Source organism: Heterodontus francisci, chromosome 7 (genome assembly GCF_036365525.1).
Source record: "Heterodontus francisci isolate sHetFra1 chromosome 7, sHetFra1.hap1, whole genome shotgun sequence".
Lineage (NCBI taxonomy): Eukaryota > Metazoa > Chordata > Chondrichthyes > Heterodontiformes > Heterodontidae > Heterodontus > Heterodontus francisci.
In genome coordinates this window covers 60,469,254-60,482,592 of record NC_090377.1, presented here as the reverse complement: position 1 = coordinate 60,482,592, position 13,339 = coordinate 60,469,254, and the positions used below count along the sequence as shown (strand labels likewise).

General features: G+C 45.2%; 1 protein-coding gene across 1 annotated transcript in view; it reads right to left on the bottom strand.

The window, feature by feature from the left end:
* wdsub1 (WD repeat, sterile alpha motif and U-box domain containing 1) overlaps positions 1-13,339 on the bottom strand; it is a 95,219-nt gene that overhangs the window by 2,561 nt on the left and 79,319 nt on the right. Inside the window, exons 8-9 of the mRNA XM_068035285.1 lie at positions 3,838-3,941; positions 3,405-3,584 (exon numbers count right to left, since the gene is read on the bottom strand). Coding sequence (XP_067891386.1) covers positions 3,405-3,584; positions 3,838-3,941 — 284 coding nt within the window. The remainder of the gene's footprint in view (positions 1-3,404; positions 3,585-3,837; positions 3,942-13,339) is intronic.

Here is a 13,339-nt window from a genome sequence, read left to right as displayed (position 1 = left end):
TCAAGAATGCTAACGTTGATTTAGAGAATTCAGCACGGTACTACAACAAAACCTTGATGCTTCCCAACTACTGGATCATTGCTGCCTCCTCCAGCAGTAAACCATCTGGCTGAAAGGATGCATTTCTGGCCACTGAATTACGAATTGTTCCAATTGCTGAGCACTATCCATACATTTTTGCAGGAGGGTGACAAATCAGTCCCTACCACACTCACGGGCAAACTTTACAAATTTCACATTTTAAGAATTGTGAATAAATTGAAAATTTCAAGATGTCGCAACAAACAATGAAAGTAATCTATTTAAAATAAGAAAAAAAGGCAAGGGGGAATGTTTCTGGTTTCAAATGACATTTATTGTATACGCAAAAGATATTGTTAAAAAGCTGACTGTGAACACGTCACTTTCTTTACTCACGAATGTCAGCGGTTGAATATGCGCATGAAGCAACCTGCAACTGTCTGTCTTCATTCCTTGTCGCTGCACTGTGAATACCTATCCATGTTTAGACACCGTTCTCTCCGCATCTACAGAGTTTGTTGCAATTGTCAGTGCCATGCTGGCCTTGCAAGGTGAGAAATTCTGCATTCCCCAAAGATCCAAAATGGCAATAAAGGCAAAGTACAATCTGCTTCTTTTGCAATGCTTTTATATGCAGGAATCTTCACCCTACAGTTCTTGTTTAAGTCAGGAATCACAACCAAGTATAAATCCACCAGTAATAGGTATATTTGTGCAGGGGCAAAGATACGCACAGCTTTAGGAATGCTATGGAAGGTTGTTGAAACATCTGAACCACTTTTTCTTCACTGCTTGACACTTCCCTATAATGGTAACTGTTTGAGCTTCTTTGCTATGCAAATAAAAGTCCATTGCAGGTTGAATGAATCAGGGCATGGCCCTTTGTCCCAACACGGTCAATTACCATAGAAATGTCTTTTTAACGTTCATGCAGCGAATTCATGGGTGCTTCAATCTTGGCAGGTGCGGTGGGGGGTTGCCTGACACCTGGTAAATCTCCTCTGCACCCTCTCACATTCTTTCTAAAGTGGGGTGCCCCCTCCTATACAGTCCCTTGCCCACTGGTGCCATAGTCTGGACTAGAATCCTTCAGGATATCAATTACTCCCAGCAGTCTCCAATGCTGAGTAACTGAGTGAATGACACACCCCCCCAAAAACTCTTGCACCTCCTGCCTCTTCTTAGTCTTGCGGATGGCCACCCACCTAGTATCCTGGACCCTTGCTGCCTGTAGGGTGACCACCTCCTGGAAAGTACGATCCAGGAAACGCTCCTGCCCCCGGCTGCCGGGCAGTGATTCCAGCTGCTCCTCAAGCTCGGAAATCTTGACCTCGAACTGGAGACACTTCCTACACATGTTGCCCAAGACAAGTGAGGTGTCCTGAAGTTCCCACATGTTGCAGCTGCCCATCCATGATCTTAAAAAAAAAAAATACCCTATTCCCTCTTTTAGTATCTAATTGGAACCTTGTTTAAACTAATTTTAATTAATGCCGCTGGACCTGTTCTGTGCTACTACTCATTAATTCACTCACCGTTATACACGCCCCAATTGAGGTTAATTCCTAATTCGAAAGAATGCCATAGTTTCGAGAGAGAAGTACTCACCAACCACTTATCCACTCGGCTGTAAGACTTCCTATCTGACATGCAGTCGTGGATGACCCAAAATTTAAGTCAATTAAATATCATGAAAAACCAGAGAGTATTTTTGACCTTCACCAAATATTCTTTTTTCACAACAAGTTTAACTGGACTGAGAAATCTCAGCATGCTTTAAACTCAGAATGGAGTTTCAACCTCCATACCTGACTTCTCACCAAAACTGCTTATTTTAGCCTTGGTAACATGACTCACCACTGCCTTACCTCACGTTCTACAGGTTTTGCATCCTTGCACTTGATTTCTCCAACTGCGTTTCAAAATATGCAGCTCAAAATTCTGCCACCTACATCTTTCATGGCACTAAGTTCTTTTAATTTACTGTCCTATGCTCACTGACCTATTCTGTCAAGTTCTCCAGGTATCATATTTAAACTCATCGTCATTTGTCAATCCCACCCTGGCCTCAACCCTACTTCTGCAATCTTCTCCAGCTATTTTTTAAAATTCATTTGAGAGATGTGGCCATCACTGGCTAGGCCAGCATTATTGCCCATCCCTAATGCCTTGAGAAGGTGGTGGTGAGCTGTCTTCTTGAACCGCTGCAGTCCTTGGGATGTAGGTACACCAACAATGTTGTTCGGAAGGGAGTTCCAGGATTTTGACCCAGCAACAGTGAAGGAACGACGACATAGTTCCAATTCAGGATGGTATGCGGCTTGGAGGAGAACTTTCAGGTGGTGGTGTTCCCATGCATCTGCTGCCCTTGTCCTTCTAGATGGTAGAGGTCGCGGGTTTGGCAATTACTGACTAAGGAGACTTGGTGCGATGCTGCAGTGCATTTTGTGAATGGTACACACTGCTGCCACTGTGCGTCGGTGGTGGAGGGAGTGAATGTTTGTGGATGGGGTCCCAATCAAGCAGGCTGCTTTGTCCTGGATGGCATCGAGCTTCTTGAGTGTTGTTAGAGCTTCACCCATCCAGCCAATTGGAGAGTATTCCATCACACTCCTGACTTGTGCCTTGTAGATGGTGGACAGCCTTTGGGGAGTCAGGTGGTGACTCACTGCAGGATTCCTAGCCTCTGACCTGCTCTTGTAGCCACAATATTTATATGGCAACACCATTTCAGTTTCTGGTCAATGGTAATCCTCAGGATGTTGATAGTCCTTTCCAATCATGCTTTCTGTGCAGGCCCCTGCTCCATCACTGATGGTAAAAATGTGAGCTGATCCTACTGTCTGGAATGCCCTCACTGGACTCCTGTGCCTTTACCTCTTAAAGCCTCCTGAAAATTAATCTCTGTCAAACTTTGGGTTGTCTTCCTTAGTTCCCCGACAAAAGCTCTGTAGAGTACCTTGGGACAATTTTCTCAATTAAGAGGAGCTGTATAAATGTAAATAGTGGTAATACTGTCATGATTTTGCATATTCACATGAATATGTTATAACAGAAAATAAATTTGGTTAGCAATCTTTTCGAATAAAGCGGTTAAGCACTTGAACCACATCCAATAAAATATTGAGAGCAGCGCGGGTTAACCTAGTCTGTAAATTTCACCCTCAGACAATTGTCTTTTTTCCAATTAGGAACTTAACTTCGGCTGAAATATGTGTTTTGGCCCTATGGGCACTAATAGCTAACTGCTATTGAATCATTTTGTGATATAGCACTTAGTGTACATTTAAGTATATTTCAGTACTACCATTTGCATTGAACCTTTAATTTTTTTTATTTAAATCACTATAATATTTGAAGCATTACTATTTTACAGATCTTACCAACTTTCAGATCCTTCTCAAGGTTTTCTTTTGTAAGATTCAACAATTCTTGGCCATCAATGTTGTTAGATTTGAAAACAACTACTAACTCTTGTAGCTCTTCTGCTGAAAGCCAAGAACAGACCTCATCTTCTGACCAGTGCTGAACAGAGTGTCTAAACTTCTCTGAGAAATCATCACCTTGAAAAAAAATTATGACAATCATTTGAAATGCATTTTGCTATATCCATGAATTAAGTTTCCATATTTGTTCACTTTTTCCACTATAATCTATGTATAATTATATTAAGTCTTAACACTATTACTCAGTTTTGAAAAATTATTGGACCAACTGTCTAGACTGACTCTTTAGATAATAGGTATATACATCCTACATGTAATTATTAGAATTTTAACGCATCCATGATAATAAGTTCCAAAATTAAATACGAACCAGAATTGTTTATAAATCCGATTCTCCAAATATTCACACTTTTATCCATAGAGCCAGTTGCAATTAAGGGGAGATCACGTGCAAATGCACAAGCTGTCACATACCTGAAAATGTTGTCAAAAATCAATACATAAGATAAGGAACCCAGATGATATACAACATACAAAGTTTGAAGGATCATAGACAGTGAATTGTGTCAGAAGAATGGCCTCATAAGCCAATCAGCCAAATTGGACACACAGACTTGAGGTAGCTTTAATTGGCACTTTTTTCATGAAGTCGGGACGCTGCCAAACTAAATAGCAAAGCCCTGCACTGTTAGTACATTCCTGCTACCTTTGAGACTCCAGTAACTATCTGAAACATAGTGAAAACTAAACCTTTCCTTGACCACATCACCTACTGCAATGATAGTCTGGGGAAAAAAATTCGGAAAAGCTAGTTTCTCTCTGCTTCTCAATCACTATTTCATAAGCTTATTAGAAAAGTCTTTTGCCAACAAAATTAATGGATAAGTCATGCAAGAATAAACTGAAGTCAATCCTTTCTACCAAATGTGAAGTGCATTGGCTGTGCACAACTAACAGCTTGAAACTGATCAGCCCACTCCGCCAGCTGAAGTGCCACAGAGGAGGCCCTAAGTCCACTGATGCCAAAAACCCAGAATGTAAACAAAACCCTTAATGTGAAATGGCTGAAGCCAGTGCTCCCAAGTGCCCCAATCCCAGCTCTATGGTTTGGTGACTTTAACAGCCAACACACGACATGGGACTATGAAGCAAATAAAGCTGACAGCGAAGTCCTCACAGACTGAACGTCCACAGAAGATTTGCAACTGGTCTCTGAATTCTGAACCGCGAGCAACTTTCCACTCTACTTGCAGGAAACGCAACCGTCACCTGGATTTCACCATCGTTTCCAAAGATCAAAGGGGGGGGGCACACGTCACACATCCTGCAAAATACTCCCCAACTTCCCCAGGGCCAGATGAAAATGTATCCTAAGCCGTTAAAAGAAGCAAGAGAGGAAATGGTAGAGGGTCTAACCATTATTTCCAGTCCTCACTGCATACAGGTGTGGTGCCGGAGGATTAAAGAATTGCCAACGTTGTACCTCTGTTTAAAAAGGGAATGAAGGATAGACCGAATAATTACAGGCCAGTCAGTCTAACCTCAGCAGTGGGCAAATTATTGGAATCTGGTCTGAAAGACAGAATAAACTGTCACTTAGAAAGGCACAGGTTAATCAAGGATAGTCAGCATGGATTTGTTGAGGGATGATCTTGTTTGACCAACTTGATCGAATATTTTGAAGAACAAGGAAGACAGATGAGGGTAGTGCAGTTGATGTTGTCTACATGAATTTTAGCACGGCTTTTGACAAGGTCCCACATGGCAAACTGGTTAAAAAAATAAAATCCCATGAGGTCCAGGGAAATGCAGCAAGGTGGATACAAAATTGGTTCAGTGGCAGGAAACAAAGGGTACTTGTTGACTGCTGTTTTTGCGACTGGAAGGCTGCTTACAGTGGCGTTCCTCAGTACTGGGTCCCCTGCTTTTTGTGGTGTATATTAATGATTTGGATGTAAACGTAGGGGGCATGATCAAGACTTTTGCGGATGACACAAAGATTTGCCTTGTGGTAGATAGCGAGGAGGACAGCTGTAGGCTGCAGGAAGATATTGATGGCCTGGCCAGATGGGCAGAAAAGTGACAAATGGAATTTAACTTGGAGAAGTGTGAGGTGATGCATTTCGGGAGGTCAAACAAGGTAAAGGAATACACGATTAATGGGAAAATACTGAGAAGTGTAGAGGAAGTAAGGGACCTTGGAGTGAATGTCCACAGATCCCTGAAGGTAGGATAGATCGATAAGGTGGTGAAGGCATATGGAATCCATTCCTTTATTAGCCGAGGTATAGAATACAAGAGCAGGGAGGTTATGCTGGAACTGCATAACTCATTGGTTAGGCCACAACTTGGTATACCCACAGTGCTGTTAGGAAGGGAGTTCCAGGATTTTGACCCAGCGACAGTGAAGGAACGGCGATATAGTTCCAAGTCAGGATGGTGTGTGACTTGGAGGGGAACTCGCAGGTGGTGGTGTTCCCATGTATTTCCTGCCCTAGTCCTTCCAGTTGGTAGTCGCGGGTTTGGAAAGTGCTGTCTAAGGAGCCTTGGTGCATTGCTGCAGTGCATCTTGTAGATGGTACACACTGCTGCCACTGTGCGTCGGTGGTGGAGGGAGTGAATGTTTGTAGATGGGGTGCCAATCAAGCGGGCTGCTTTGTGCTGGATGGTGTCGAGCTTCTTGAGTGTTGTTGGAGCTGCACCCATCCAGGCAAGTGGAGAGTATTCCATCACACTCCTGACTTGTGCCTTGTAGATGGTGGACAGGCTTTGAGGAGTCAGGAGGTGAGTTACTCGCCTTAGGATTACTAGCCTCTGACCTGCTCTTGTAGCCACGGTATTTATATGGCTACTCCAGTTCAGTTTCCGGTTAATGGTAATGTTGATAGATTCAGCAATGGTCATGCCATTGAATGTCAAGGGGAGATGGTTAGATTCTCTCTTGTTGGAGATGGTCATTGCCTGGCACCTGTGTGGCACGAATGTTACTAGTCACTTATCAGCCCAAGCCTGGATATTGTCCAGGTCTTGCTGCATTTCTACACGAACTGCTTCAGTATCTGAGGAGTCACGAATGGTGATAAACATTGTGCAATCAGCGAACATCCCCACTTCTGACCTTATGATTGAAGGAAGGTCATTGATGAAGCAGCTGAAGATGGTTGGGCCTAGGACACTACCTTGAGGAACTCCTGCAGTGATGTCCTGGAACTCAGATGATTGACCTCCAACAACCACAACCATCTTCCTTTGCGCTAGGTATGACTCCAGCCAGCGGAGCGTTTTCCTCCTGATTCCCATTGACCTCAGTTTTGCTCGGGATCCTTGATGCCATACTCGGTCAAATGCTGCCTTGATGTCAAGGGCAGTCACTCTCACCTCACCTCTTGAGTTCAGCTCTTTTGCCCATGTTTGAACCAAGGCTGTAATGAGGTCAGGAGCTGAGTGGGCCTGGCGGAACCCAAACTGAGCGTCACTGAGCAGGTTATTGCCAAGCAAGTGCCGCTTGATGGCACTGTTGATGACACCTTCCATCACTTTACTGATGATTGAGAGTAGGCTGATGGGGCAGTAATTGGCCGGGTTGGACCTGTCCTGCTTTTTGTGTACAGGACATAACTGGGCAATTTTCCACATTACATGATAGATGCCAGTGTTGTAGCTGTACTGGAACAGCTTGGCTAGGGGCACAGCAAGTTCTGGAACACAGGTCTTTAGTACTATTGCTGGAATATTGTCAGGGCCCATAGCTTTTGCAGTATCCAGTGCCTTCAGTCGTTTCTTGATATCACGCGGAGTGAATCGAATTGGCTGATGTCTGGCATCTGTGATGCTGGGGACTTCAGGAGGAGGCCGAGATGGATCATCAACTCAGCACTTCTGGCTGAAGATTGTTGCAAATGCTTCAGCCTTATCTTTCGCACTGATGTGCTGGGTTCCCCCATTATTGAGGATAGGGATATTTGTGGAGCCACCTCCTCCAGTTAGTTGTTTAATTGTCCACCACCATTCACGGCTGGATGTGGCAGGACTGCAGAGCTTAGATCTGATCTGTTGGTTGTGGGATCGCTTAGCTCTATCACATGCTGCTTACAGTTTGGTATGCAAGTAGTCCTGGGTTGTAGCTTCACCAGGTTGACACCTCATTTTGAGGTATGCCTGGTGCTGCTCCTGGCATGCCCTCCTGCACTCTGCATTGAACCAGGGTTGGTCTCCTGGCTTGATAATGGTAGAGTGGGGGATATGCCGGACCATGAGGTTACAGATTGTGGTTGAGTACAATTCTGCTGCTGCTGAAGGCCCACAGCGCCTCATGGATGCCCAGTTTTGCATTGCTAGAGTGCCACACAACACTATGGACGGTATCTTCAACGCGAAGGCGGGACTTCGTCTCCACAAGGACTGTGCGGTGGTCACTCCTACCAATACTGTCATGGACAGATGCATCTGCGGCAGGCAGATTGGCGAGGACGAGGTCAAGTATGTTTTTCCCTTGTGTTGGTTCCCCCACCACCTGCCGCAGACCCAGTCTAGCAGCTATGTCCTTTAGGACTCAGCCAGCTCGGTCAGTAGTGGTGCTACCGAGCCACTCTTGGTGATGGACATTGAAGTCCCCCACCCAGAGTACATTTTGTGCCCTTGCCACCCTCAGTGCTTCCTCCAAGTGGTGTTCAACATGGAGGAGTACTGACTCATCAGCTGAGGGAGGGCGGTAGGTGGTAATTAGTAGGAGAGTACCTTGCCCATGTTTGACCTGATGCCATGAGACTTCATGGGGTCCGGAGTCGATGTTGAGGACTCCCAGGGCAACTCCCTCCCTACTGTATACCACTGTGCCGCCACCTCTGGTGGGTCTGTCCTGCCGGTGGGACAGGACATACCTGGGGATGGTGATGGCAGTGTCTGGGACATTGTCTGTAAGGTATGATTCCATGAGTATGACTATGTCAGGCTGTTGCTTGACTAGTCTGTGGGACAGCTCTCCCAACTTTGGCACAAGCCCCCAGATGTTAGTGAGGAGGACTTTGCAGGGTCGACAGGGTTGGGTTTGCCGTTGTCGTTTCCGGTGCCTAGGTCGATGCCGGGTGGTCCGTCCGGTTTCATTCCTTTTTATTGACTTTGTAGCAGTTAGGTACAACTGATTGGCTTGCTAGGCCATTTCAGAGGGCATGTAAGAGTTAACTACATTGCTGTGGGTCTGGAGTCACATGTAGGCCAGATCAGGTAAGGACAGCACATTTCCTTCCCTGAAGGACATTAATGAACCAGATGGGTTTTTACAACAATCGACAATGGTTTCATGGCCATCATTAGACTAGCTTTTAATTCCAGATTTATTAATTAAATTCAAATTCCACCTTCTGCTGTTAACTCTGTTTCTCTCTTTACAGATGCTGCCAGAACTGCTGAGTATTTCCAGCGTTTCTTGTTTTTATTTCAGATTTCAGCATCCGCACTATTTTGCTTTCATTCAAAACGAGTCTGGATATGCACCTCAAGTGCCGTAAGCTGCAGGGCTACGGCCCAAATGCTGGAAGGTGGGATTAGAATAGGTGGATCGTTTTTCAGCCGGCCCAGACACGATAGGCCAAGTGGCTTCTTTCTGCGCCTTAAACTTTCTATTATTCTATGAAAAACCAACATCAGCCCATCATCGAACTCTGTGATTCTGTTGAAACAAGTCCCATGGTGGGAACATAGGAGCAGTAGCCCATTCAGCCATCGAGCCTGCTCCACCATTCAAAATGATCATGGCTGATCAGCCACTTCAATGCCTTTTTCCCCACACTATCTTCATAACATCTGATGTCATTTGTATTTAGAATTCTGTCAATCTCTGCGTTAAACATACTCAATGACTGAGCTACCACAGCCCTCTGGGGTAGAGAATTCCAAAGATTCACAACTCTCTGAGTAAAGAAATTTCTCCTCATCTCTGTCCTAAGTGGCTTCCCCCCTTATTTTGAAATTGTGTCCCCGATTCTAGACTCCCCAACCAGTACAAACATCTTACCTGCATCTACCTTGTCTATCCCTTTAAGTATTTTGTATGTTTCAATGAGATCACCTCTCATTCTTCAAAACTCTATAGAATACAGGCCCAGTTTCCCCAAACTCTCTTCCTCGGACAGTCTCACCATCCCAAGGACAAGTCTGGTGAATTGCACTCCCTCTATGGCAATAATATCCTTCCTAGGGTAAGGGAACCAAAACTGCACACAGAACTCCAGGTGCGATCTAACCAAGGTACTCAATCTAACTAAAGTGGGAGTTGACCAAAGCAGGCTTGGATTTCTATAGGAAAGCCGTCAAAAAAGTATTGATCAGAATCCCTACAACACTGAAATGTTATTAGCTCGGTGGCTTCCTTATCGCTACTGCCAAAAAGAGCATTTTCGGGGCCTCTGTTCGACAAAAGGGACCAAGAATTTGCTCCAGCATTGCAACCAGTAGGGCAGTCCACAAGTTACCAAGTCCTTGCTGGAGTTTTAGACTCAGCTATATGCCAGCTGTAGCATGATTATATTGAAGGTCTGGATTTCACACACACACAATTCTTGGGCCCATAGACAACACTCTGGAACCGCTAATCTGACAGAATATCATACCTCAAAAGTACAAACCAGCTCCTTAGCCTCCAAACTGATGCAGAGCACAAAAGGACCGCTTGACAAAAACACCAAGCGAGAGACCTATCACCAATTACAACAATGGCGTCAATCCCTCCATAAGACTCCACCGCTAAAACACAGATCAAGCAAAGGAGGGTTTAGTCACAATAAAGGGAAGGCAGTCAGTGAAGTTGGTATCTCCCAGAGTTCCTTCTTCAACTAGACCCCAAGGGAATCCAATGGAAACCGACACATCAATACCATGGTTTGCCATACTGAAACTAGGCAAGCCAAATGATGACGTGGGAAGCTATAGGTTGACAGTACTCCTGTGTACGGCCTATAAATACTAGGAACATATCCTCCAGAAAATTAGTCCTTTTGTCGAATCAGTGATCCCAAAAAACAAGCAAGATTCTGGTCCAATCACAGTTGCTACCAGCAAGTTTTGGTTCTTGCAACACACATTGAAGCTGGATTCCAGAAGAAATTTAAGGCAAGTGTAGCCTTTGTAAACCTGCCTTCAGCCTATGACACGATCTGGATTAAAGGACTGCTGCTGAAACTCAAAAGATCATCCTCTGCCTCAAAATACGGTGCGACAGATCATTCTTTTTCCAAAAATATACTTTATTCATAAAAATTTGCAAAAAATACATGACAAAACAGTTCAAATTTCCCATTTTGGAAAGTACAATAGAAATCAGATTCCTTTGATTCAGAACGAGTTGCCTCACAACTTTTGCCATTCCATTTTATATGCAATGTACATTTGCATTACACAGCAAAAACACTTTTGGTGCATACAGTCCGAGGGGTTTGACATGGGCTCCAGCCCCTCAGTTCACTATGGCAGGAGGGTCCTACACGGTGGCCATTCCCCACTGAGCCTTGGCTGCCTCAAGCTTTAGTGCGTCCCTCAGCTTGTAGAGCTGGACCTTGGAATGTGCCAGCCTGCAACACTCGGTCGTAGACAACTCTTTGGTCTGCCTGAAACCTGCTGGTCTTCCAGTGCAAAGAGCGTCTTTCACCAAGTTGATGGTCCTCCAGTAACAGTTGATGTTTATCTCTGTGTGCATCCCTGGGAACAGCCCGTACAGCAGAGTGTCCTGTTACAGAGCTACTCAGGATGAACCTCAACAAAAATCACCGCATCTCTTTCTACACCTGCTTTGAAAAAGCACATTCCAAAAAGGTGAGCAATGGTCTCTTCCTCACCACAGCCACCTCGAGGACAGAGTGCAGAGGCGGAAACACTATGGGCGTTCAGGTAGGATGTGACGTTGAGGGCCCTTTTCACCACCAGCCAAGCTACGTCTTGGTGCTTGTTTGAAAGTTGTGGCGATAAGGCATTCTGCCAAATGACTTTGGCAGACTGCTCAGGGAACCATCCAACAGGATCCACCATCTCCTTTTCCCATAGGGCCTGGAGGACATTCCATGCCGACGACTGCCTGATGGATTTATAGTCAAAGGAGTTTTTCTGCACAAACATTTCCACGAAAGATAGGTGGTACAGCGCAGAACAACTGAATGGAGCGTTCAGCGTCAATATGACCAGACCCATCCTTCATAACACCGGACACAGAGAGAATCTCAGCACGTTGTCAGGCAAACCCCCCAGCTGCCAAGACTGAAAGACACATGAATATTAAAACTTAAAATTGCAAGCCCCAGGCTGGAAGGACATTTGCATAGTACCAGACGGTGTTGAAACAAAGGAACCAGTCACTACCCCAATACACAGAAGAGACCTACCCCAATACACAGAAGAGACCTGGTCAAACCAGTTGGTCACATGACCACCTGCTGGCCAACTAGTAGAGTTTAAAACTGGAAAAACAGAAATTGAACTCAAAGCCGTGTGCTCCTAGAACAGAAGAATTACCTCCTCTCCAGTCTGCCCTCATCTTGTTCTCACCAGCTTCGGACATCATTGAAGACACGTAAATTCAAAGAGAGAAAAGTCTCCTACGTGAACAAAGTTTAAGATGAATAATGGGCCCCAGCGAAATGCAAGACCATATCTTCAATCAAGGACTACAGCGAACTCGAAGTACAGCAACAAGATATTGCCTCAAACTGTTGCACTTTATCTTTTCTGTCCCTATCTGCATGTGTATATCCGTAGGCGTGAACCGTATTAGAGTTTAAGTTTAATAAATTTCACTTTTCTTTAAACCAAAGAAAGCCTGTTTATGCTCATTTCTTTGCCTTATAATTGGAAGGCTGCGAACAAGAATTCACAAAGGGGGTGCTCAAAACGCAGTGTGTTTAAAATTAAACCCTATTTAAATAAGACCAGGTGAAGACAGTAACAGACCCCTAGACACCTTTCTTACCTGATCGTAACAATGCAGTGACACTTGTTATTTGCGTACTGGGTTTCTACGCACATATTGGTGCAGCCGCACACAAAGGTGGCTATCGGGGTGAGGGCGACATTGGGTACATTTTTTCCCCTTTATCTAGGGGTTTGAACAAGTGTCCCTGCGGACATGGTCCGTTTTTGATCTCCAGATAAAACAGAAGATGGCTTAGATGACTGCCACAGCACAGGAGTGGGGTATGGGCCAGACCTGCGCTACATACAGTAACGTGAGCGTCTCACATCTGGTGACCAGGTTCTTATCCGCAATGGAGAGAGAACGCTGCTCCCACATGCTCAGGTTATGTTTTACCATGGCTATATGCCCCTTCCTGCCTAAGGGCGTACTTTGGTTTTTGGAATCCTTGGCATCAGGTGGCAGGACCGTATCTCCAACACAGAAGTCCTCAAGGCAGCCAACATCCCCAGCATATACACCCCACTGACCCAGCGGCGCTTGAGGTGGCTTGGCCATGTGAGCCGCATGGAAGATGGCAGGATCCCCAAGGACACATTGTACAGCGAGCTCGTCACTGGTATCAGATCCACCGGCCGTCCATGTCTCCGCTTTAAAGACGTCTGCAAACGCGACATGAAGTCCTGTGACGTTGATCACAAGTCGTGGGAGTCAGTTACCAGTGATCGCCAGAGCTGGCGGGCAACCATAAAGGCAGGGCTAAAGTGTGGCGAGTCGAAGAGACTTAGCAGTTAGCAGGAAAAAAGACAGAAGCGCAAGGGGAGAGCCAACTGTGTAACAGCCCCGACAACCAAATTTATCTGCAGCACCTGTGGAAGAGTCTGTCACTCTAGAATTGGCCTTTATAGCCACTCCAGGCGCTGCTTCACAAACCACTGACCACCTCTAGGGGCTTACCCATTGTCTCCCGAGACAA